At 43.3% G+C, this 24090-nt stretch overlaps 1 protein-coding gene across 1 annotated transcript in view; it reads left to right on the forward strand.

The window, feature by feature from the left end:
* MYRIP (myosin VIIA and Rab interacting protein) overlaps positions 1 to 24090 on the forward strand; it is a 216041-nt gene that overhangs the window by 87264 nt on the left and 104687 nt on the right. The window contains exon 3 of the mRNA XM_054991980.1: positions 4778 to 4999. Coding sequence (XP_054847955.1) covers positions 4778 to 4999 — 222 coding nt within the window. The remainder of the gene's footprint in view (positions 1 to 4777; positions 5000 to 24090) is intronic.

Here is a 24090-nt window from a genome sequence, read left to right on the forward strand (position 1 = left end):
AACATGTTGTGAACACTAAAAAGAAGGGCAGTAATGTGTGACTCTGACAGAAACTGGCATTTAACAAAAAATTTTAAAGGCTGTAATTAAATTGTTTAAAACATGTTGGTTCTCTGCTTCTAAGTTTTAAGTATCTCTAATTATAGTACAATATACTAGATTTTTCTTGCTTGAGGAGTAGACTAAAGATAATTAGAAATCATCATACATTTGTATTTATATAAGTCTACACTATAACATTTCCAAAAGAAAAACTTTGGTATGGCAGAAACATTCATTGGGTGTTGCTACTGTACTAGGTCAATCATCATTGTATGTATTGTACGTGTAACATGACAGCCACAGTCCCAAATGCATTCACAATGTGTGACATTGAATTGCCTGCAAAAATGACTTTGTACAAGGGTAAGATAAATTGTTATCAGATTAGTCTATCAATAGCCTTTAGCTGTAAAAGCAAATGTGACCATTCTATAAATCCAAGATGATATTTGAAAATGGCTTTTAAATATATTGCCATTTTATGAGTTTAGCAGGGAAAAATGAATTTAAAGTTTATATCCATATAAATTATTACCAATTTCCTTTTGACAAGTCAATCATTTATCACAGGGAAAACCGGATAATGTAAGGACTGTTTCAAGGGACACGGAAAACCTTTTCTGTGAAAGAAGTCTTGTATGGCACCTATATAAAGATGCAGCACAGATCATTCATATGGTAAAAATGCTTCACCTGGAAATGGAAGTCTGTTATGAAATCAGAGAAGAGGCTGTTTTGGTTAGTGTCGGGTTGATGTAAAACTTGTGTGCTTGCTGCTGATTTGAGTGCCAAGTGAATTTATCTTCTCCCTCAGCAGTTGTGTTAGTTGCATTTTTTAAGAAGGCTATGCAAATTTGGCATGCTGACATTTACAGTATCTATCAATCATATAATTGGCTCAGCAATGATTAGCAATCAGCACCTTCAAGTTTGCCCTCATTACATTTACTTTATGACACTTAATAGAAAGGCTTATTTCTCTGACTCCTATTGTCTGGATTTTTTTTTATTGTCACTGAACAAATTTCAGAGTTGCCTGCGAGTGCTGGGGTTTTTTTTTGCAGAAGTTTGTATCTCAGTAGAGTAGAAGTGTTGAGGTTCAGTGCTTAAGGATATGACAGTGGAACTTGATGTGATGGTGGGACACCTAATACTTTCAAGCGTAGGTCTTTCCCAATAAAGGGTGTGTGGGGGGGAATCTGTTTTAAAAGTAAAAATGATATATGAGTAAGGGGTGCTTAGGGTTGCCAACTCCAGGTTGGGTAATTCCTGAAGAGTTGAGAATGGAGCTTGGGGAGGGTGGGGGTGGGGAGGGACCTCAGCAGGGTATAATGCCACTGATTCCATCCTCCAAAGCAGCCAGGGGAACTAATCTCTGTAGCCTGGAAATCACTTGTAATTCTGGAAGACCTCCAGACCCTACCTGGAAGTTAGCAACTCTGGGGTTCTGTATCTGTCGCTTACTTCCTGATGTGTACTTTTCTTCTGTGCTGACTTGCTTCTGGTCCCAGTGCCTCCCTGGTGGGAGGGGGGCACCTGGCACCTCAAGCCTCCAGTGTTGTGTGCATACTCTCAGCGCATGCGCGATGATATCATTTTTGGAAATGATGTCATTGCCCTGGCTATGGGTGAGCTCCTGTGCATTGCACAGAGCTAACTCTAACTCATTTGGGGGCAAAACTGGCCCCAGCAAAATGTAGGAGCATGTCCATGGCCAGTGTGATGATGTCCCTTCAGGAAGTGATGTTGTCATGCTCCCAGGAATCTGTGTGCTGCGTGTGTTTCCGGGTTGCCTGCTGGTGATGGGCAACCTCCGGAGGGCTTACCACCTCCTACCAATCGCTGGCGGATTGGCGGGCAATGGGGCAAATCTCTTTTGCCACCCCCAGGCACCTGGGATCCCTATTTTGGTAGCTGAGTAGAAAACTGGCTGTTGGGGAGACCGTGAGACATGTGGAAATAAGCCACATGTGGAGACTTCTTCCCTTTCACTATTAACGTCACTCCTTATCTCCTAATTTATATAAGCATTTCTTTTTAAAAAAACCTTCTGCTATTATGTCTAGTGTGGCTGTCAAGCAAAGTGTACAAACATGCATAGTTCTTATCCAGTAGGCAACAGGGACAGCTGCTCCTGGGCTGAAGCAACTGTGGTGCATGGAAAAGTTCTGTAAATAATACAATGTACATTTAAGAGGTACTTTCTGTTTCATTGCTCTGGCCTAGCAGTTCTGGCTTGATGACTGTAGTTAGCAGGATACTCCAGGCCTGATTGTTTTCAGATAGTCTTGGCTCTCTTGTTGTAATTTCACCTTTTGATCTCCTGTACATTAAATCCAAGTTTTGTTAAGCCAAAACTTAACACTAACCTCCCACAACGCCAACCCCCAAAGGGCAGGGGAGAAGAAGAGCAGGCTCCTGCTGCCCTGTCTGAGATCTTGGCCTACTGGCTTACTGTGACAGCAGTGGCCCCTTCCTACATTGCACAGGATGAAGGTCATCCCTTTGGCCCCAGCAGGGAAGGCAGTGGTGGGATGGCAGTGTTTCCATGGCCTCATTCTGGACCTTTGCCCTGGGCCCCGGAATCACCAAGACCACCCCTGCTTGTGTACAAAATCTTGCATCAGGAATATGGAGTGAATGCAAACATTTCAGAGGAAAATCTATATCATTGACTATTCAGCCAGATTTCTATGGAATTTCAGTAGCCTAGCCAGGTTGTGCATGAAATATTATATGTCAGTCAAGACTAGAGTTGGGCACAAACCGGGGAAAAAATGAACTGTGCTGTTAGTGTTTCATCGTGTTTCATGAACCACGAACTTTCACGAACTTTCCCCGGTTTACAAACCAGTTTGTTTGGTTCATGAAAATGTCACTTCTGGGTCAGCAGAAGATCTGCAGAAAGCCCATCCCTTCCTTGCCTAGGAAACTGATTGGTGCCAGGCTGTCTGCAGAGCTGAACCGAAAAACGAACCAAATGAACCAGCCTAAAGTTCATGGAGGTTCATCCGAAATGGGCTCTGAGATACTGGGGAGATATAATAGAAATAATTAATGAGGTTTTGCAAACCCAAATAAATAAGAACCCAGAGTTGTTGCTACTGAACTTGGGAATGGAAGAAGTTCCAAGGCAGTACAGAACATTGCTATTTTACATGACTACAGCAGCAAGACTTTTGTATGCGCAGAAATGGAAAGTGTTAGAAATACCAACTATAGAAGATTGGATTTACAAATTGCTGTACATGGCTGAGATGGACAAAATGACAAGAAAACTTAAAGATCTTGATCCAGGAGAATATACTGCAGACTGGGAGAAATTGAAACAATATCTAGAAAAAAAATGGGATGTAAAAGGAGGATTGTGGCAGTTTAAGAATTATTAATATGTGACTTTATAAAGGGGAGAGAGAAGTAACTTTACCATTAATGGGGAAACTTAGCTATTAATTAATCTAAGCTAATATTAGTAATAAGGAGATTGTATTAAAATAGATAGTTTAAACAGTGAAATGTAGATTGATATATTAGAAAATTGGAGATATAGAAGAATTTGAACATGCTTAGAATAAGTGATATAACATATATAGGATTTAGAAAAATTATGGTTAAGAGTAATTTGAGTAATAAGAGGGGTTTGGGGTTGGAAAGCTGTTGGAAGTTAGTAAGGGGGGAAAGGGGGGGCTGATATAATTTAGATAAGACGGGGAATTTGTGTATTGAATAACATTGTATGTACTCACCAATAAAAAATTTTTAAAAAAGAAAAAAAGAAATGGGCTCTGATGAACCACTGGTTCTTGAACCACAAACCAGTATGGTTCGAGACGAATTTTAGTTCGTATTTCAATTCGTGCCCACCTCTAGTCAAGACTATTATGGCTCATGCAGATCATCTATCATAACTAGACCTTTACCAGCAGTAGTGTAGTACAACTTTGTGTAGTACAGTGTAGTACAGTATTTCGATTTGTGCCCACCTCTAGTCAAGACTATTATGGCTCATGCAGATCATCTATCATAACTAGACCTTTACTAGTAGTAGTGTAGTACAACTTTGGGTAGCACAGTGTAGTACAGTGGTTGTCACAAGTTGGTTATATGACCAAGTGGGAGGCGGAGGAAAAGGTAAGCTGGGAGAGGAAGGTCTGGGATGCTGAGTGACAGATAGGTATTAGCCTCTGTGTAATATGCAAAATGGCCATCAAATACTGCTATTGCTGGTAATACTATATATATTTTTAAAATACTAGAAGGTAAACTTGTTCAGCATTAACTCGTGAGATTCCTGTATTTTATGTTGGGAAAGAGTAAAGTAGTATAGAGCTACTTTGCAAGTGGGTTTTAAAAAATACGGCATTTAGAAGTATATCCTACTTCAAAATATTTGAGAACTACTGGTGGTGTATATGATCTCCTCACTGTCGAGTGTATTAATTCAACCAAGCAATCCCTAGCAGAGAACAGCAGAGGCTGCATGGGCAGAAAGAGCAGAGGTTGAAGACACATGAATCAAAGCCATACAGACAGACTCTGTATCATTTGTTCTGAAGCATGGGAAAGCTAATATATTGCAGTTCTTCTCGATCAAAGAAGAAATAATCTTTTATGGAAGTTGTTTGGGAGACTAACATAGTAAACGGGGGAACTGAGTCTGTCTGAGTTGAACATTATTCTGATTTTGTCTTCCTTCTGTTTTATGTCCCTCCCCTCCCTTCCTCGGTGGCTCCAGTGAGATGAAGCAGAAGCTGGATGAAGAAGGTAACAAGTGCAGCATCCTTTCCAAACAGCACAGCTTTAACGAGCGCTGCTGCATACGTTGCTGCACCCCTTTTACTTTTCTCATCAACACCAAGCGGCAGTGCCAAGATTGCAAATACAACATCTGCAAAAACTGCAGCTCCTATCAGAAGAAGGAGAAAGCTTGGCTCTGCAGCGTATGCCAGCAAGCCAGGTGAGTGCTTGTTGTCCTGCTATTAAATAACAACACGGATCCCTTTCTTTTTTACTGTTATTTCTTTATTGAAAGCTGTTAACAGTGATGAGATGAGAAGCATTTGTTCCTTGGAGAAATGGCATTTTGCTGTGTGGATTGTAGCTCATTGCTGCTCTGGAGAGTCATGTTAATTCCCCAGTGGATTTTGCTTTATTTCTGGAACATATGAGGCTTTCTTTTACTATGCTTTGTTCTCAAAAGGCTTAGATGACTTGGAAAAAAAACCCCTGTTCAATGGGTTTTAAGGAGACAGAAACCTCTGAACTCTATGGAGAAAGTTAAAAGCTATGATTGAATGTAAATCACAGCAGGCTGAGATAAAATAGCTTGTCGATTAATGTTTTCTGCTGCAGGTTATTTGAATGGTGTGAGACTTAAAAGTGGAAAATCATATACCAAGTGCAAAGTTTTATGTAAGTTCTACACAAAGTTAAATGTTCCTTGTGAACAAGCAGAATATATTATGCTGGGCAAAACACTAATTGCTCTTTCATACTAAAGCATCACTTCCTTAAGCCATAGTATTATAGAGCTCCAGAGCAATATCCACTTTTTCATGGCAAAGTCCCTCCCCTTGCAGACTTCATACTAGGTTTGTACTTTCTCATTGGTGACAAAGAACACAGTGACTTTGCAGTTTCATTTGTATTGTCTGGCTTTCTTGTGGGTCTGTTTTGAGAGAGAGACCTTCTCAGTAGTTATGCCGATAAAGGTTGATGACGATGACGACGACGATGACAACTTTCTCAGTGCATCTGAGGGGAAGGGCTGTGGCTCAGTGGAAGAACCTCTGCTTTGTTTGCAGGAGGTCCTGAGTTCATTTCCAGGCAGAAGCTCTACCGAAGATCGTGGAGAGCTGCTGCCAGTCCGAGTAGACAAAACTGACCTTGATAACAACAATGTTCTGATTCAATGAGCCACACTAAACAGTACTTTTCTCACATGTTCGCCACGGAGCCCACTCATGTTCCTTGCAGCTACACAGCAGCTGTGGGAAAAGGCTTATATAAAAAAGGAGAGCCCAGATAGGCTTGGAATGGTGCTGCACATGGGCGAAGGCTGCCCTCCTGCCTTCCCCCAAGCCATCTTCCCACACAAAAACAGCTCCGGAAAGAGTTATTTCTCTATTTTTGCTGTTTCAAATGCACAAATACTCCATGTAGAGCAGCAAAAACGGGGAAATAACTCCCCTTCAGTTCTGTTTTCATGTGGGAAAATGACTGGAACCAACGCAGGAGTGGAGCTTTCCCCCCTTTCCTCGTCCCATGGTGCATAACATCTAGTTTGACTCAGAATAAGGCAGCATTAAGTGTGAATCTCTAAAATGAAAGTAAAGGTTCACTGTCCGTCTTCTGTGCAGCCCCACATGGGACTGCACCTGCGCAGGCCTGCTGACCGGAATTTTTCTTTTCTAGGCAACGTCCACTAGGGGGCGCACGTACGCACCAATGTGCATGCGTGGCTTTTCCCGCCCGAGCAACATTGGGCGACGTTGCCCCCTTCCCCTCAGTTTCTTCTTTGCCGCCGACCGGTGAAGATCTAGCTGTCTGCTGTGAGAAGAAACGCCATTTTGACAGTGAGATCGTTCATCTTTCTGTCAGAGTATGTCTGAGAAGTCGCTGTTTAAGCGCTGTTCGACCTGTTCAACGAAAATGATGAGAACGGATGGCCATTCCGTTTGTCTCGAGTGCTTGGGTGAAGGACACATCGTTGAGAGATGTGAGCATTGTCAACGATTCACACCCAAGGCCAGGGCTGAGAGGGCGAACAGGTTGAATGCCTTGCTTTGGAGGAGGGCTATGCGAGCATCGGGAGCCCCTGATACCCCTGGGGGACCACCACCAGTTAGTGGAACGGCCAAAACCCCTTCGGTGTTCGGACAATCCGTTCGTAGCTCTGCTTCCACCTCTCGCTCCCGCTCGCCGGATCGGATCTGACAAGCCCCGACTCCGCCCTCGGATCCGAAAGACACTTCGGGCTCCGCTTCGGATCACGCAAAACCGCCACAGTCGGAGCCGACTCGGAAGCAGTGATGCCGCTCCAAGTCTCCCTCGAGATCGGAACCGCCGGCTACGTCGACTCCAAAGGTGTGCAGGACTTCATCGGATCCGAACATCCCGGCCGGCTCGGCCCCTGAGCTGTCGGATCTGACACCGGAACCAACATTGTCGGTTCCGAAGCGTGCGGAGCCGACTCGCCTCAGCCTTGTTCCGAAGCCTAGTGCCAGGTCGGAACCAAAGACGTCGGATCCGTTGCCTACTTTGACACCTCCGGATCCGATGGAAGGGAGTCGAAGCACCGAACAGGGCTTAGCCTCCAAAGGCGAGAAGAAGGCCAAAAAGAAGTCGAAGCACAGACAATCGACTTCCGTCCAAACTGATGAGGTGCTCTGGGAGAATCCCGCGACCCCTTCACCGCACCTGTCGCCCCCGTCATACTGTTCCTCTGATGATGACGGTGACCTGCCCGACGCTCCACCTCGTGTGACCCAGAGGTGGTCTACTGGCGACTACACTGGTAGAGAGAGCCTGCCTTATCACTTGCCTAGGAGCGGATATGACAGGGAGAGCTCCCTCTATGCAAGGTCTCACAGATCCTATTCTCCGTCTTTTGGCAGAGAATATTGGGGTGACACTCGGAGTGAGTTCTCCCACTATGGTTCTCCCGGGCGTGCTTCGCCCTACCGGCAGCCTGAGCCTTACCAAGGTCCAAGCCCTAGCCCTCCGTCTGACCCGTCACCTGATGACATCATTATTGGGACGGGTTGTATTTCACCTTCGGAAGACTACCGGCTCTATACTGAGCAGATGATCCAAATGGCCCGTTCTTTGGACATTGAGATTTCGGCTGTGGATCCGAAACCAAAGGATAAGATCCTGCAGTATGTCCAGTCTGGGAATCCTCCAACCATTGCATTCCCGTTCACTGAAGGTTTGGTGGAAATCATCAACACGATCTGTGAGAAGCCAGTCTCAGTTTACCCGACATCTCGTAAACTAGAAGCTCTGTACAAGACAAGAGATGACGTCTGTTCATATCTCTTTGCACATCCACTGCCTTCTTCCCTCATTACTGAGGAGATGCAGACCCGTCAACGCCAAGGGTCCTATGCTATACCCATCGACAAGGAGATCAGAAAGCTCGATTCGTTGGGCAAGAAATTATATTCGTCTGCTGCCCTAACACTAAAAATCTCTAACTACTCGGCCATCATGGGTGCCTATCAAATTTTCCTCTGGAATCGCATGGCGGTCTTCATGGAAAAGCTTACGGCAGACCAGAGAATGTTGGCGAAGGTAGTGCTTGATGAGGCCCTACGACTGTCACGGCAACAGATAAATGCTGGCTGCGACACAGTTGACACCTCTGCTAGAGCTTTGGCATCTTCCATCGTGCTCCGCAGACACTTGTGGCTCCGCACAACTGCACTGTCTGTCGAGACACAAAACAAAGTGGAAAATCTGCCCTTTGAGGGTCAGTCGCTGTTTTCCTCGAAAACGGATGAATACCTGTCGCAGAAACGTAAAGATCGGCTGACAGCCCGTTCCTACGGTATTCTCCCAACCAGGCCATTCACCGAGAATCGATTCCAGTATCGTTCCTCGCAGGGCTATCGTGGTCGACAGCAGAGATATCAACTGTATCCATGTTATGGGTCCTACAGGCAGTTCCAGCCGCCTACGAGCTTTTTCCAGCGCCGGAGGCCTAGCTACCGCCCACGTCGCGGTCAACAAGCCCACGATGCCAAAGAGACAGCAACTCAACCGAAACAGTTCTGACTAGAATTTGAACAATCTGTCGTGTTCGGTAACAGATTGGCTCAGTTTGCCTCAGCATGGGCAGACATTACCACTGATAGTTGGGTGCTTAAAATTGTTACAGTTGGTTATAAAATTCAGTTTGATGTTTACCCAGTGTTGTCTCTTCCTGACCACTCAGTACAATCCTTTTCTGATAAGTTACAGGCTGAGGTTGTAGCACTGCTGGAGAAGGGAGCCCTACAGGAGGTACTCCCTCAGGACCCCCTCTTGGGCTTCTACTCTAGGATGTTCCTTGTAGACAAGAAGGATGGAGGCGTGCGACCCATCTTAGATCTGAGAGAATTGAATAAATTCGTTCTCGTAAAGCGGTTCAGAATGCTGACCTTAAATACAGTCCTCCAGTTAATGCCTAAGGATATGTGGTTCGCTGTCCTGGATCTCAGGGACGCATACTTGCACATTGCCATCCACCCTAGTCATAGGAGATACCTTAGGTTCATTTGTAACAGTAAGGCCTACCATTATCAGGTACTCCCTTTTGGATTGTCAACAGCCCCCAGGTTTTTTCTAAATGTATGGCTGTTGTAGTGGCATACTTGAGGGAACAAGGTTGTACCATCTATCCCTATCTTGACGATTGGCTTTTGGCAGCACCCTCTGCTGATGCACCCCTGGCCCAAATTAATAAGGTGATGCTCACCTGCTCCAGGTTAGGACTTTTGGTTAATCTCAAAAAATCTAACCTTACCCCGTCCAGGAGAATACTGTTTATTGGTATGGAACTGGATGGCGATGTAAATAGAGGTTTTCTGCCCAGGGAACGTGCTTTAAAGATTGGCAGGATGGTGAATCTCTTCTCGAGATGTAGGTTCCAGTCGGTAACAGCTATCCAGAGACTGCTGGGCCTTATGGCCTCTTCTATGGCAGTTACCCCTATGGCCCGGTTGCACATGCGACCTCTCCAGCTCTGGTTCCTATCTGTTCATGATTTTGAACACGAATCCCAGAACAAGCGGTACTCCATCCCTAGAGGGGTTCTCCGTACCTTACGATGGTGGCTTAATGAGACTAACCTCCTTGGGGGTATTGCGTTTGGATCCATCCAAACCGAGATCACGATCTCGACTGATGCCTCCACGATAGGATGGGGAGCCCAGTGTGGTGCCCTTAGGGCACATGGGGTCTGGTCAGAGCAGGAAAGGGAAGATCACATTAACCTGCTAGAATTGAGAGCGGTCTGTTACGCCCTTATCGCATTCGCAGACACGCTGCAGCAGAAATCCGTTCAGGTACTCACGGACAATTGCACCACCATGTTCTACCTGAACAAGCAAGGGGGCACTACCTCCAAGGCCCTCTGCGACGAGGCCATTCAGATTTGGGAATGGGCCATGGACAGAGGCGTGTTCATTCATGCGGTCCATATTCCTGGCACCACCAATGTCATCGCGGACAAACTGAGTCGTATGCGATCCGACAGCTACGAATGGACCATAGCAGACGGCTACCTGAACGCCATCTTTTTGGACTGGGGGTTCCCAGACATAGACCTCTTTGCATCGGAGGACAACAAGAAGGCCCCATGATTTTGCTCCAGGGGAGGTCTAGGTCACCACTCCCTCAGGGACGCGTTCCAGATACGCTGGACAGGGCACCTGTTTTACGCCTTCCCTCCATTCCCGCTGTTGTCTCGAGTCATCAGCAAAATTCAGAGGGATGGGCCTCACATAATTCTAGTGGCGCCCTTTTGGCCCAGACAAGCTTGGTTCCAACATGTCATGCAGCTTTCACAGGGGTCATATTATCGGTTCACTCTGAACCCGGACCTTCTGTCCGACAAAGGGGTTTGGTATCACGACCTACCCAAACTGAGCCTCACTGCTTGGCACATTCTGGGCCGGAAGGGATGTCTGACAGAGTAGCTGAGATTTTGCTGAATGCGCGTAGGGATACTACTCGCAGGTTATACTCTGCTAAATGGAAGCGTTTTGAGGCCTGGGCTAATGACAAAGGGGTGAATGTTTGGGATTGCTATCTGTCATCTGTGTTTGAGTTCCTTCTGTCTCTAAAGGATGGGGGACTCTCTAACTTCTCTATTAAAGTTTATTTGGCGGCTATTTCAGCCTTCCACCCTAAGAAAGATGGGAAAACGATTTTCTCCCACAGTTTGTCAAAATCTTTTTTTAAAAGGCTTGCATAACATGTTTCCACAAGTCAAGGAAATTGTTCCCCAATGGTCACTGCAAGTAGTATTGGCGGGGCTTATGAAATCGCCCTTCGAACCGCTAGCTACTTGTGAGTTAAAATGGTTGTTCTGGAAAGTGGCTTTCTTGATTGCCATAACATCTGCCCGCAGAGTTAGTGAGTTGGCGGCCCTAAGGTGGGATCCGCCTTTTCTTGAAGGTCCATCAAAATAAAGTGGTTCTGAGGCCTGACCTTCGTTTTAGACCTAAATTCTCCACTCAGTTTCATACCTCACAGGACATTGTCCTGCCTATCTTTTTTCCTGACCCTTCTGATAACTCTGAAAGGGCCTTACATTCCTTGGATGCGAGAAGGGCTATTTTATTTTACCTTCAACGTACCTCACAGTTTAGGTGTGCCAAACAACTGTTTGGGTGCTATTATGGGCCCAGGAAGGGAAAAGCTGCTACAGCTCAATCAATTTCTCGCTGGGTTACTCAGACTGTTAGGGCCTGCTACTCGCATGCTAAGTTACCTTGCCCTTTGGAAGTTAAAGCTCATTCCACCAGAGCGCAAGCTGCCTCTGCGGCCTTCCTTAGGGGCGTGCCCTTGCTAGACATCTGCAGGGCTGCAACGTGGTCGTCTTCTGACACGTTTGCTAAGCATTATGCACTAGATGTGTGGGAAAGGAAAGAGGCTGCTGTTGGTCAAGCAGTACTTCAGTCTCTTTTTCAGTGAGAACACATGCCCGCCTCCTGGGTAAGTGGCTTGTGAGTCTCCCATGTGGGGCTGCACAGAAGACGGACAGTGAAAACAGAGTTGCACTTACCGTAACTACTGTTCATTGACGTCTTCTGTGCAGACACACAACCCTCCCTCCTACCCCGCTGTGTTCTTCCAGTAATGTGAAGGCATTCGGCGGCAAAGGAGAAACTGAGGGGAAGAGGGCGACGTCGCCCAATGTCGCTCGGGCGGGAAAAGCCGCGCATGCGCATTGGTGCGTACGTGCGCCCCCTAGTGGACGTTGGCTAGAAAAGAAAAATTCCGGTCGGCAGGCCTGCGCAGGTGCAGTCCCATGTGTGTCTGCACAGAAGACGTCAATGAACAGTAGTTACGGTAAGCACAACTCTGTTTTCTTAAGCATATCTGAATTTCACACTGACCACCACCACCTCCATCACTTTATTTATAGGTCGCCTTTCTCACTGAGACCCACAGCGGATTAGGACACTCACAGAGCAAAATACAATATTGAACAACGATTTTCTGTCTGAACCTGGTATATGTTCTCCATATTTATAAATCGATTGAGTCAAGAGTGTGATTATTCATTGATACATGCTTTTGTTTATAATGAGATATTATTGGTCCATATTTCCATCACTGAAAATAAATTATGATGCAGAGTTCGAGGGCCCTGGTTCAAATTCAGATATTTACTTTATGTGGTTGAAATAGATAATTATTTCAGTTTTAGGAAAAGAAGGTTTTTAGTATTTGAGACCATGGCAGTCTGAGCACTCTTGCCACCCTAGGTGAGCTCACCCTCTTTCCCTATGAGGTTTGGCAAGAAGCCAGCACCCTTCCACCTCAGCAGAAAGCTTCTGCCCACCCTCCTCACCTTTTGCCTACCATGTGGTGAGCCACCACAGCAGGGTGACAATGAGTGGAGGTGGTGTGGCAGAACACACCCTCTTAGCCCCTCACTTAATGGAGGTGCAGCATGCTAACTCCTGTGGGGCCTATTTATTTTTCTTATATTGTTATGAGATAAAAAAAACACTCCTCCATGACCTCTGCTAACGAGTTCATCAGACTAGCAGCTTGAGTTACACCCTGGTTTACTTTGGTTGTTGCGGTACTGCCTTATAAAACTGTTGCAGACCAATGTGGATGGTAAATTTTTCACCTGTATCAGCCTCATTTCCTTCAACTCACCTGTGTAAAACTCAATATAGTCTACAGGTAAACTGAAAATATTTCATCTGTTTCATATTTCGTCTGAACGCTTTTCTGCTTCTGGTGACACATCCATTTTCTGTCTAATACTTTTTTCAGAAGAATTCATATTTTTTTTCTTCATGGACTCTTATTTGTGAGTATACCTCCTCAAGTTATCCAGAAATTGGTCTGGAGTAACTCATGCAATCATCCTTGTCAATTCCAAAGTCTTCACAAAATCGAAAAGAGTCCAGTAGCACCTTTTAAGACTAACCAACTTTACTGTAGCATAAGCTTTCGAGAATCTCAGTTCTCTTCATCAGATGCACATCTGACGAAGAGAACTGTGATTCTCTAAAGCTTATGCTACAGTAATGTTGGTTAGTCTTAAAGGTGTTACTGGACTCTTTTCGATTTTGCTACTACAGACTAACACGGCTAACTCCTCTAGATCTATGACCATGGAAAGTCTTCACACATTCTCTCAAAATTAATGAAAAAGTCTTCCACCTCTCTGCCTTTATGAAATTTTGGGAAGTTATTGTGTTTTGAGAATATCGTGGTGCACTTCTTGAATCTAACTCAAACATTACTTGTAAAACGACATAATGCATTGGGACTAGGATTGAAAAACTGGAAGAAAAAACAAATTTCTCTAATACATGACAGCTCTGCTCCCTTTGCAAGAATGCCCTCCTGAAAATTTTTGTTTTGTACATTTTGCAAGATGATAGAAGCCTTTCTGATAGCCTCAAGCAGAACTTTCCATAGTGTGGGAGCCCCCACAGAGAATTCCAGTTTTACCTCTTTGCAGAGTGGCACCTTCAGAAGGTTTTGCTCTGATGAGTGAAGTTGTCACAGAAGAACATAATGTAACAGGAGAGACATGCCCTGCAGATAAGGATTCAGTGCCATTAAGGCCTTTCACATGGTTGAAATTATTCTTTCCTTTATAAGAGATTTTTAAATTAAGGAGAGGAAATGATAAAATGACCCCACTATTGCAAAACCAATGATGTACTGTTGGCTCACTTGTGATTGAACTTGGGGTCTTCCATGCAGCATGACCTCTACCACTGAGCCATACTTCTGTTTTAAGAGATTCCTTGAAATGCAAACTCCTTCAGTGTGGGTGAGCAAAAATAGTTAATCGTTTGCAGACTACAAAAGACAACATAAAATGCCAGCCCTGGACTCACCTGGGGCTGAGTTGCGGCCCGTGGGGTGGCGGTGGGGAGCTGAGGCATGGCGGCCACCATTCTTGTTTTCAAGTGGCTTATTGCAGTGGCCCTGCACCCGGGAATTTCAAATCTTGGCTGGAGGCTGGGCCAGGCACCAGACCTGGGAGATGTGGTCTCTGCTCAGGTCTGGCAGCTGGACATATAAAGGGCCACCAGGTTCACCTCTCTGCACTTTGTGCTTTGTTTTGCAGTGTCCATCCAGGCCCTCTCTCAGGTCAGGTTTTGGGTAGTGTTGGTTTTTATTTTGCGGTCTGCGGAGTTCTCCTGCAATATTTTTCCTTGTAACAGCTTATGGCGGTTTGGGCATTGGGATCCGATCCTTTTGGGGAGAGACTGCAGTCTCGTGCCCAGTGTCCCCAGTAAGGGGATTCCACTAAGTAATCTTTTGAGTGAGTTATGATGGAGCACACCCAGCAGAGGCTGCAAGGACATACTTACTCCCAGGTGGCAGGGGATCCACACGGGATTTATGACCACGTGGTATCCCACTGGCTACCACTCCTTGGTTCTCTCCTCCCCCCGGCTTTGGTCTGAGGAGGTGCGGCAGTTCATTGGCTGGCAGGCAGGTCAATGGATGCTCAGGATCTGATTCCTATGCATCAACAATGCTCCACATGCTGTGTGTATTCCAAATAAAGTTGTGTCCTCCTTTACTCCAACCAGCTGTGTCAGTGTTTTTTGTTGCCTTGTCTCTTCCCCTTCTCCACTTATCAACACTGGGCTGCAAGAGATCCTTTTTATTTCATTAATATATCCAAATAGCTGTTTCTACAGAAACTGCCAGTTCCTCAGATATTTTGTAAATAGTGTAAATATACTGCACAACTGAATAAGCAGTTTCTCAATTTTAATCTTTTTTTTTCTTGAATCTTGGTGTCTTTCACAGTGTATTTTGCTTCCTCTAATGTTTATTTTTTTCTAACACTGGAATAAATAACCATGCAAGTTATCCCTCAAAAATGTGCAAATATTCAGAATGGTTCTTGTGGATTTTCTGGGCTGTATAGCTGTGGTCTTGGCATTGTAGTTCCTGATGTTTCGCCAGCAGCTGTGACTGGCATCTTCAGAGGTGTAGCACCAACACTGAGAGATCTCTGTCTTTTGGTGCTACACCTCTGAAGATGCCAGTCACAGCTGCTGGCGAAACGTCAGGAACTACAATGCCAAGACCACGGCTATACAGCCCAGAAAATCCACAACAACCATCGTTCTCCGGCCATGAAAGCCTTTGACAATACAAATATTCAGAATGTTTTCATACTCCGATCAAACATGTCCAGGTTATCAAATTAAGTCGACAAATCTGACACAATGAATTAACAAGAATTATTTGATTCACCTCTAGCCATCTCTGCCGATTTTTTAAATTAAAAAATAAAATTTACCCACTTCTCATTGATTACATGGCAGTGTTGTGTTGGGTGTGAATTTATTTTTATTTTTACAAAGAAGAAAAGGGGCTAGAGTCAAGTAAAGCTGTAAACCTTATAACTCTACTGATAGTTAGCAGCATTTTCTGCAGAAACAATATTGCTCCATCTTTGTTGTGACTTGTAATGCTCTGAAATAATGCTTGAACATATGTTGAACAATCCACAATCTCTTTGTATTGTAGCAGTTGCAATTTTCTGGTACTGCAAAAGAAGATAGATTTATAGACCTTTATGATAGGGATAAATATCATTCACTCTAGGTACATTCAGTCTGTTGTGATTCCCTCCCTCCCTTTATTGAAATTACATTGTTTAGGTTAAGGAATTATTTCTATGAAATAGCTGCCTTTCCTTGATTGCCTCATTCAGTGTTATTTTAAGTACTTAATCATTTACTGAAAATTAGCGGTGCAATCCTATGCAGAGTTATTCCAGTTTAAGCTTATTGAAGTAAATGGGCTTAGACTGAAGTAACTCTGTATAGGATTGCACTGTAAGTTTCTATAATGTATATATTTTTAAAAAACTAGTTTAATTCTGTGTGAGCTTAAATATGAAGTGTATATTTTAACTGAAATTTAATTAAATTAACACAACTTTAAAAATCATGTTCTACTTTAATATTTTTTAAAACACTTTTATAAGGAACGGTGGGAGTTACTTGCTTTCATGTTTTTAAGCTTCAATGATGCCAAATGGTTCAAGCAAATAGTTTTATATCAATTCCAAATGATCACGAAGATTCAGCAAATAAACCATTGAGAAATAAGTATTTGCTATTATGAGGAGGTTTATAATTGCCCTTCCACCTCCAACATTACCCTTAATGTCAGTAGAATTGTCATCTAACTCATAGAATGTTGTTGTGTAAGCTTATACACTGTTCATTGATTAGTTCACCAAGAAATTGTCTTGATGAGTTCCATTTGAAGGAGAAAATCTATAAGGTCTATAAAAGTGTTGTTATTTTTGACAAAGGATATATGTTTAACAGTTCTATTACATTTCCACTGGGGTATTAGAGTTAGCAATTCAATTACTGATATCTGATATGGACTCTTGACATCATGACCATAATGCAGTTTAGTTCAAAGTATAAACCACTAGTGTTATTTGAATTATGAATTCTAAAGCCCGGTCCTCAAATAGTTAAGAAATCCTTACTTTACCCACTTTTAAAAGGAAATTCAGAATTGCTGGGCGCTCCCTGCTGATGAAGTAAGCACACAATCTTCAAAGATATAAATCTTTTTTTTTTTAAGGAGAAGATTGGCTAACTAGAAAGGTGCTGAAAGAGGGGAGGAGGAGGATACATATATATTTCCCACTACATTTCATCTGCTCTTGGGTCCACTGGGAATGAGCATTTTAAAAACTATCATTTTAATTCTGTTTCGGAAACGTAAGAAGGGCATGTTTATCAGTTTCATTAAATATCATGAGAATCGTTATCATGACAGAAAGTTGTTTTTTGGGAATAGAATCACTACTCCCTCAAACTGAGTCAAAATAATCTTCCCAATTCTGAAACTACCAAGTGAAATTAAAATGAGCCTGTTCTGTCCCCTTGCTAGTGGCAGGAGAAGTAACTAGGAAGAGGGAGTATGCTTTACCTGGTCCATGGCAAATCGACCCTTTTAAAAAGGCAGTGCTTCAATGGGTGGTAGACCTGGCATCAGGATAGTACAGGTCAGGTCTGCCACCCATTATTTTCAATATTGAATTTCAGTATTGCATGGAAAGCCAGCTACCCCCTCCCCAGAGCAGCAGGAGCAGCGGTGTGGGGGGAGGGTATGTTTCTCAGTTGGGCCACAGCAGCACTGCAGCTCCTTAAAACCTAAAACCCATGGTGGTAAATCTGGTGGGACAGACTCAGATTTACCATCCATTGAAAGTAATTTAAAGGGGCCGATCCACCACAGACCACCAGCTCCCTTCTTGGCAGCAGCAGAAACAGTGAGGGAGAGGACAGGCAGATAGTTAGAATGTGTTCCCCAGTTGACTTTCAGAGACCAGGTCTATTTTAAGATTTAAAGGAGGATTACTTTCTCCCTCAGCTCCTGCTGCTTCAGGGGACAGGGCAGCCAGTCATGTGGCGCATCGGCCCCTTTTAACACCCTTTAAACTTTAAAGAGCCATTATTTTCAATAGGTGGTAGATCTCTGGAGGGCAAGTCTACCACTTACTGAAACAGTTGCCTTTTAAACTTTATGTGCTATGGGTCAGCTGGGGCATGTTTCATTCCCCCCACCCCCAGCTACTTCTGCTACCTCCAAGACATGATTCCCAATTCCGATATTTATTGAGAGTGAAATATTGGAATCGGAAGTGTACAGGAGTGCCTTTCACACTATTGAATATTGCCAATCTTATCTGACAGCAGAATACCAGGTGCTGTGTCGGGTCCATAATATCCGATTGCACAATCCTAGGTAAACTAAGACAGTACTTAATATTTAAGGATTTGTGTCTGTGCACGTGCATGTGTGTTACGAATTTAAGAAAGGTGTACAAACCTTGCACATGTTACAAATGTCCATACAGAGGTATTCCATTTTTTCTTACACCTTGCTGTCTACTTAGATGTATAAGTGGCACAAAACTTTTATTCTTTACATTTAACACTAACAGGACAATAGTATCATATACTTAAAAGGCAGAAAGTATGCCCAGTGTCATGATTCTTTTGTTCTTGATACTTCTTTAGCCTACATGAATAAATATATTCCCCAGATAGCTTAACTATCTCTTCTCTCATCCCTCCTCCTTTGCCCACAAAGAACTGTTGGTTCCAGATACCTTTGTGGAGATTTCAGTCTGTCTTTTTTGATCTGTTTTGAACAAGGCAGTTTTTAAAAAGCAGCATGAAGCAATACTTGTATTACTTTTAATACAACACTACAGTACTGTACCGATACTATATTTTAAATTGCTGCACAAGGGGCCATAACAAACTGAGGGCACCAGCACACTAAATAGGCTCCATGATTTTTCTCCATGCCTCTGCCTTGAAGTGAAGTGGAGAAAATCAGGCTATTCTATATGACAAACTCTGACTGCTGGTCTCATGAAAGCAGTTGCCATGGGGAACGATTTAAAATGGTCTCCACTGGGCCGGCATACCATTGTGCTTCCAGAGACCACGCATGACAGTGCAAATTGATAGAGGGTGTAATTACAGATTTCAGGAACAATTTGAATGAGGAAAGTGACACCTTTAATACACAAGTTTGAAGTAACTGATTACAGAAAATAAAATATGAGGGTTGCTTAGTATTTAAGAAGAAAACCTCGAGTCAGGTATCCTAGAATGATTTCAAGTATATGGTTGGTTGGTTTAGAAAATTTGGTGCCACCTTTCCAGACCTGCTTAAGTGTGGCTCAAAACTAAAACAACACAAAGACAATATAAACAAGTCATGCCAGTTAAAGCTAATTAATAAAACAAGCCAAGTCAGTAAAATAAACAGATGAATAAAAACAGGCCAATAAAAACAAGCTAAGGCATAAAAGCATGTAAAACAAACAGTAAAATGATATTGTTTGAACAGTCCTCAGGCTAGCAGCAGACCGTAAAACAGCTAAAAAACATGGACACCTATGATGTTCCTGCATTCATAAATAGCAGAAATGGCACCAGAAGTGTTTTTTATAAAATTTTAAAAATAACTAACTAGTTTATTTACTTTAGAGGGGAAAGGTCAGGTGAAATTAATTCCTTAACAATCCTGCTGCTGTGTACAGCCCCTCCGGGTTTTTTTAAAGCATGCAGTCCGTCACAACACCTGTACTTAAAAGCCTGTGTAAAAAGAACTATTTTGGCTTGGCACCTAAAGGGGAGTAGGGTAGATGCCATGTGAGTCTCCAGTGGGAGGGCATTCCACCGATGAGGTACTATCACCCAAAAAGCACTGCCTCTGACTGTCACCCAGTAGGCAGGGACACCGAGAGCAGGGCTGCAGAAGAGGACCTTAACTGGCAGACTGGACAATATGGGAGGAGAGATGGTCATTCAAGTACATCAGCTGCAAATCATTAAGGAAAGAACTAGCAGTTTGAATTGTGCCTGGAAACAGCCCCTGACAATAATTTTGCTGTAACGTTCTGAATCAGGTGAGGTTTCATGGGGTGACCTCACATATCGTCTTATTTTGTGGTTACATTTCTCTGTGTAGGAACAGATCCAATACAAACAATCTGTAAAAGTATGGCAGTAATTAGCAAAGCAGTTGAAATGGCTGTGTTCATTTAACTCCTATTAGAAAAATCCGGAAGCAGTCCACACAGGGTCAAATTTGTCACTAGAGAGCCACTCTCTGGTTGGTTGTTGTATGTCATAATTATGGCTCTCTGTATTGGTAGTGTTTTCAAATGCTCAGTTTACAGCAGAAGTGAGCCAAAGTATGTAATGCTTTCAAATGATTACCGTGTCATTGACTTAGTGCTTAACTCTTTATGAATCAACTAATATGTTCCATATTAGTTTAGAAGATTATGTATACAATCAGATTTCCCTAAGTTCTAGAGAAGCACACTTGGAGAGACTCCGTTTTGCTACTCAAAAAGATTTAAGTGCAGAAGAGTAATTCTGATTGGAAGGAATCTAGTCCACAGTCATAACTTGTGAAGAGAAGCAATAGGCAGCCTCTTTTGAGTCGTTACACTCAGTGTAGAGTGACCCAGTTACACTCGGTACAGAGATGTTGTATAATTACCTGCTCTCCCAATAGAGAATGATTAGGAGGTGGCAGAGTACTAGATGCAGCAGGCAACCTCCCCTGTGAGTAGATGTTTTGGCTCACAATAGCCTTTAATTTCCTAATTAACTTATTTCTTGTAGCACACTAGTAGCACCCTCGTGGCATTTTATTGAGCCATTCCCTAATGTCCTGGCAATTTGTGCTTCATTCAAAGCACACTGTTGCCTGAGTCAATGTTGTGATTTTTTTTTCTTATAGATGCTAAATTTATAGGAAATTGAGACTTGAAGTGTGCTGTGGAATAGAGTCTTTTGTTTCACTGTTCTGAAGTACTCTTCCAGTTACACTTAATTTTGAGGGAGGAAAAGGCTTCTGGAGCTGACATAGTACAGCAGCTAAAATGGAGACCTTGTGCAGCACAGCAACTAAAAATTAGAACAATGGAGAAGGAAATCCATAGTTTGAATCTCACTACTGCCAGTAATTCCCTAGATGCAAGCCATACTCTCTCACCATCCGCATCATCTCTTCTCATAACAGAAATATAGATATAATAATATTAACCCTCTTACAGGATCACTGTAAAGATTACAACAAAATAACACTCCCATCACCTGACACTTGAACGATATAAATGATGAGTGTTGCTGTTATGGAGCTACAGCTTGATGGAAAGATACACCTCTTGATCTGGAAGCTTTCTGGAAATAATTTCTCAGCTGTAAGAAGAACTGAGGACATATTCCTGCACCACTGCGCAATCCAATGGGGCTTATGCATAAGTGGATTTGGCTTGTCTGCAAAAACGAGACTGGAATGATAATCAGTTGGATTCCTAAATCAAACATGGTTGGAAACCAATGTGGAGTGTGCCACTGATATTTCTGTCTCTCGTGGGTGGTAGCCAAGTCAGTAGGAGTGGACATTGGTATCTTGTCTTATGGAACTACACATTCTTTTTTTTTTGTTTGGTTTGGTTTTGAACCAGGATGAAGCAGAAACTTTTCTATTACAGCATCAGATTAAACAGTTACCATGTGCCTGTGAGGGAGGAGATGCTAAGATGTTAAGAGACGACATTAAGAGGAGATGGTTTTAGAGAGTCTTTGTGGAAGCTTGCTGGTGACCTTGGGCCAGTCACACCTATCAGCCTAACCTACCTCACAGGGTTCATGGGAGGATAAAATGAAGGAAAGGGGAATGGTGTAAGCTGCTTTGAGTCCTCACTGGGGAGACAGGCGGAGTATAAATGAAACAAATATGAATCGATTAGGTACAACTATCTTTTGCTGATCGCTAGCCAACTCAAGAATTTAGTGTGCTGGTTTTCTTACTGTAAATGGCTGCCTTTATGGAAAGGTGTTTACAAGGGCTTGGAAGTAGGAAAAAATGTTAACAGATTCTCAAAGTAAAACTAAAATGTAACAAGAACAGCAACCCCATTCCACAAGAGATTGGAAAATCCTTGATGCATTCGTGACAAATGCTTTCTCAAGACAACGTTCAGCCAAAACATTTGTCTGTAGGTAATTCTGTTTGATTTAATTGTACACTTTTAAGTGATTGATGTACAGTTGCTAAATTAATTTGACATATGCTAATTTTCATTAGAAGGTGGTGGTTCAGCCTTCAGTTTTTCTTAGGCTATATTCATGCATCCACTTGTTCTTGACAAAATAGTCTGTAAATTAGTTAATGCATTCTAGCTATTTTATATTAATCCCGCAGAAAAAGGCAGTTTCAAGGGGTGGGAATAATGGGCTCTTCAAGAGTTCCATAGAGTACAAATGTCTGTAGTTTCAAATCACCAGAAAGACAACTCAGCCTTTTATTCATTTGCATACTCAATTTAGGGCGACTTGTTAGGACAGGCTAAAGGCTGGACCTGATGTAATGTCTACCAAGTGACAGCCTTGGGGACTGGCTAATACACTGCCTCTGTGGGAACTCCATTCCTAAGTGCTGCAGGGGCCTGGTTCGGATTAGGACTATGGTGCTGGGAGTGGAGGGGCTTCAGCCCACCCCACCCCCAAACTATTTTCTCAAGCTGAAATTGCCATGGGGGATATTATTTATTCCACTGGAAGCAGCACGTACAGTATTCAGTGCATGTGCAGCCCTTCTTCTCCCCATGCCTTGGTACTGATCTGGGTTGGGCCCCTGCAGCACTTGGGAATGGAGTTCACAGAGGGACCCTGCAGAGGCATTGTGGGACAAACTACAAGTGACGAATGACAATTGAACGGCAAGTGTATTCCTCCCTGTTCATTTGCCCTCCACTTGCTCTCCACTCGATCCACTTGCCGTTCAAGTGTCATTCATCACTTGTAGCTTGGCCCTGTGACTGCCAGTCCCTGTGGGGGACCTAGTAGATGTCACATTTAGTATAGATCTAACACAGTATTCAGAAGCCATTATTTGTCTCATAATGCACAGGGGTCACTTACAGGTGAAAATCAGTAAAGGTATTTAGCTCTTCCTTCATCACAAATTCTCCTGCTCAAATACCTACACAGACCATTTTTAGCTTTCCCCCCATCCAGATTCTAGCTGGATTCTAGCCTAGATTGTGTGAGGCTCGGGATGACAGAATACAGCAGACAGATCCCTGGTTCATTATAGCAAGACACAGGTCCTCGGTTAAATGACTTTTATTCAGAAATCAGTACTTTCCATATTCAGGTCCAAAGGTCTACTTAGGAGTAAGGCATGCTACTAAGTAGTTCTAGAAAAAAATTGACAAGAATGGCAAGGTAGGAAAAACACATCCCTTTCCTACCTGGCTTTCCTTCCCCCTCCCAATTCCCAAACAATTCAAATGTTGTTCTTTCTGTGTGAGAACATTGTGCATATTTGTGCTATCACGCTATGGAGAGAGAGGACATATCATAGACAGGAAGAAAGTTTCGAAGTTGTAAACACACAGCCACCTGGGAACGTGTGAGAACCCACTAGAATACTGGCAACAGGAAATGGAGTTATACCAGTCAATTAAGCATATACTTGACAACAGAAACTGGAGTTATACTTGACAAAAGAAATATTGGCATGGATGAATGGGTACAGTCAAACATGACAGATTGTGGGAGAATGAGTGAGGGGTGGGGGACATTTTCAGTGAGAATTGGTGGACTTATTACCGGTGGATTCTGTTCCCTGTGTCACTTAGCATGAGGTTTTGTGTGTGGCACTGTACTGCAGCTAAATGGGAATGAAGACTAATGTTGTTCATCCTTTGTTCTTTATCATTAAGGTTTCACCACTGCTAGATGTATTAGTGACTTTAGCACATGGGATGGATCCAATTTGTTTAGTTGTATTTGTAAATGAAATTTTAATATCAGAACTACAAAGAGAGCCAATTTGACATAGTGGTTAAAATGTTAGACTAAGGGCCAAGCTACAAGTGATGAATGACACAGGTTGGACACTTGTCAGCTTCCTTCAGGTTTTGATGGGAGGGAAATGTATGCATCCTGGTCTTGCAGCTTGGCTCTCCGACTGCTGTCCAATGGACTTTTCAACTGTCACTTGTCCAACATTCCGCCAAGCTGCCTACATTTCCCATCAAAACTTGAGGGAAGCTGACAAATGTCCAACCTGTGTCATTTGTCACTTGTAGCTTGGCCCTAAGATTGCAAAACGTGGGTTCACATGGCCACAAACTATGGGAGACTTGGAGTCATTCACACATTCTCAGTCTAAAATGCCTACATCTCTGGGTGAGGGTAAACTGATGGAAAGAGATCCATGTGCCCTGCTTTGAAAAGCTTGGAGGAAGGGCAGATA

The sequence above is a fragment of the Eublepharis macularius genome, chromosome 11 (assembly GCF_028583425.1).
Source record: "Eublepharis macularius isolate TG4126 chromosome 11, MPM_Emac_v1.0, whole genome shotgun sequence".
Taxonomy (NCBI): Eukaryota; Metazoa; Chordata; class Lepidosauria; order Squamata; family Eublepharidae; genus Eublepharis; species Eublepharis macularius.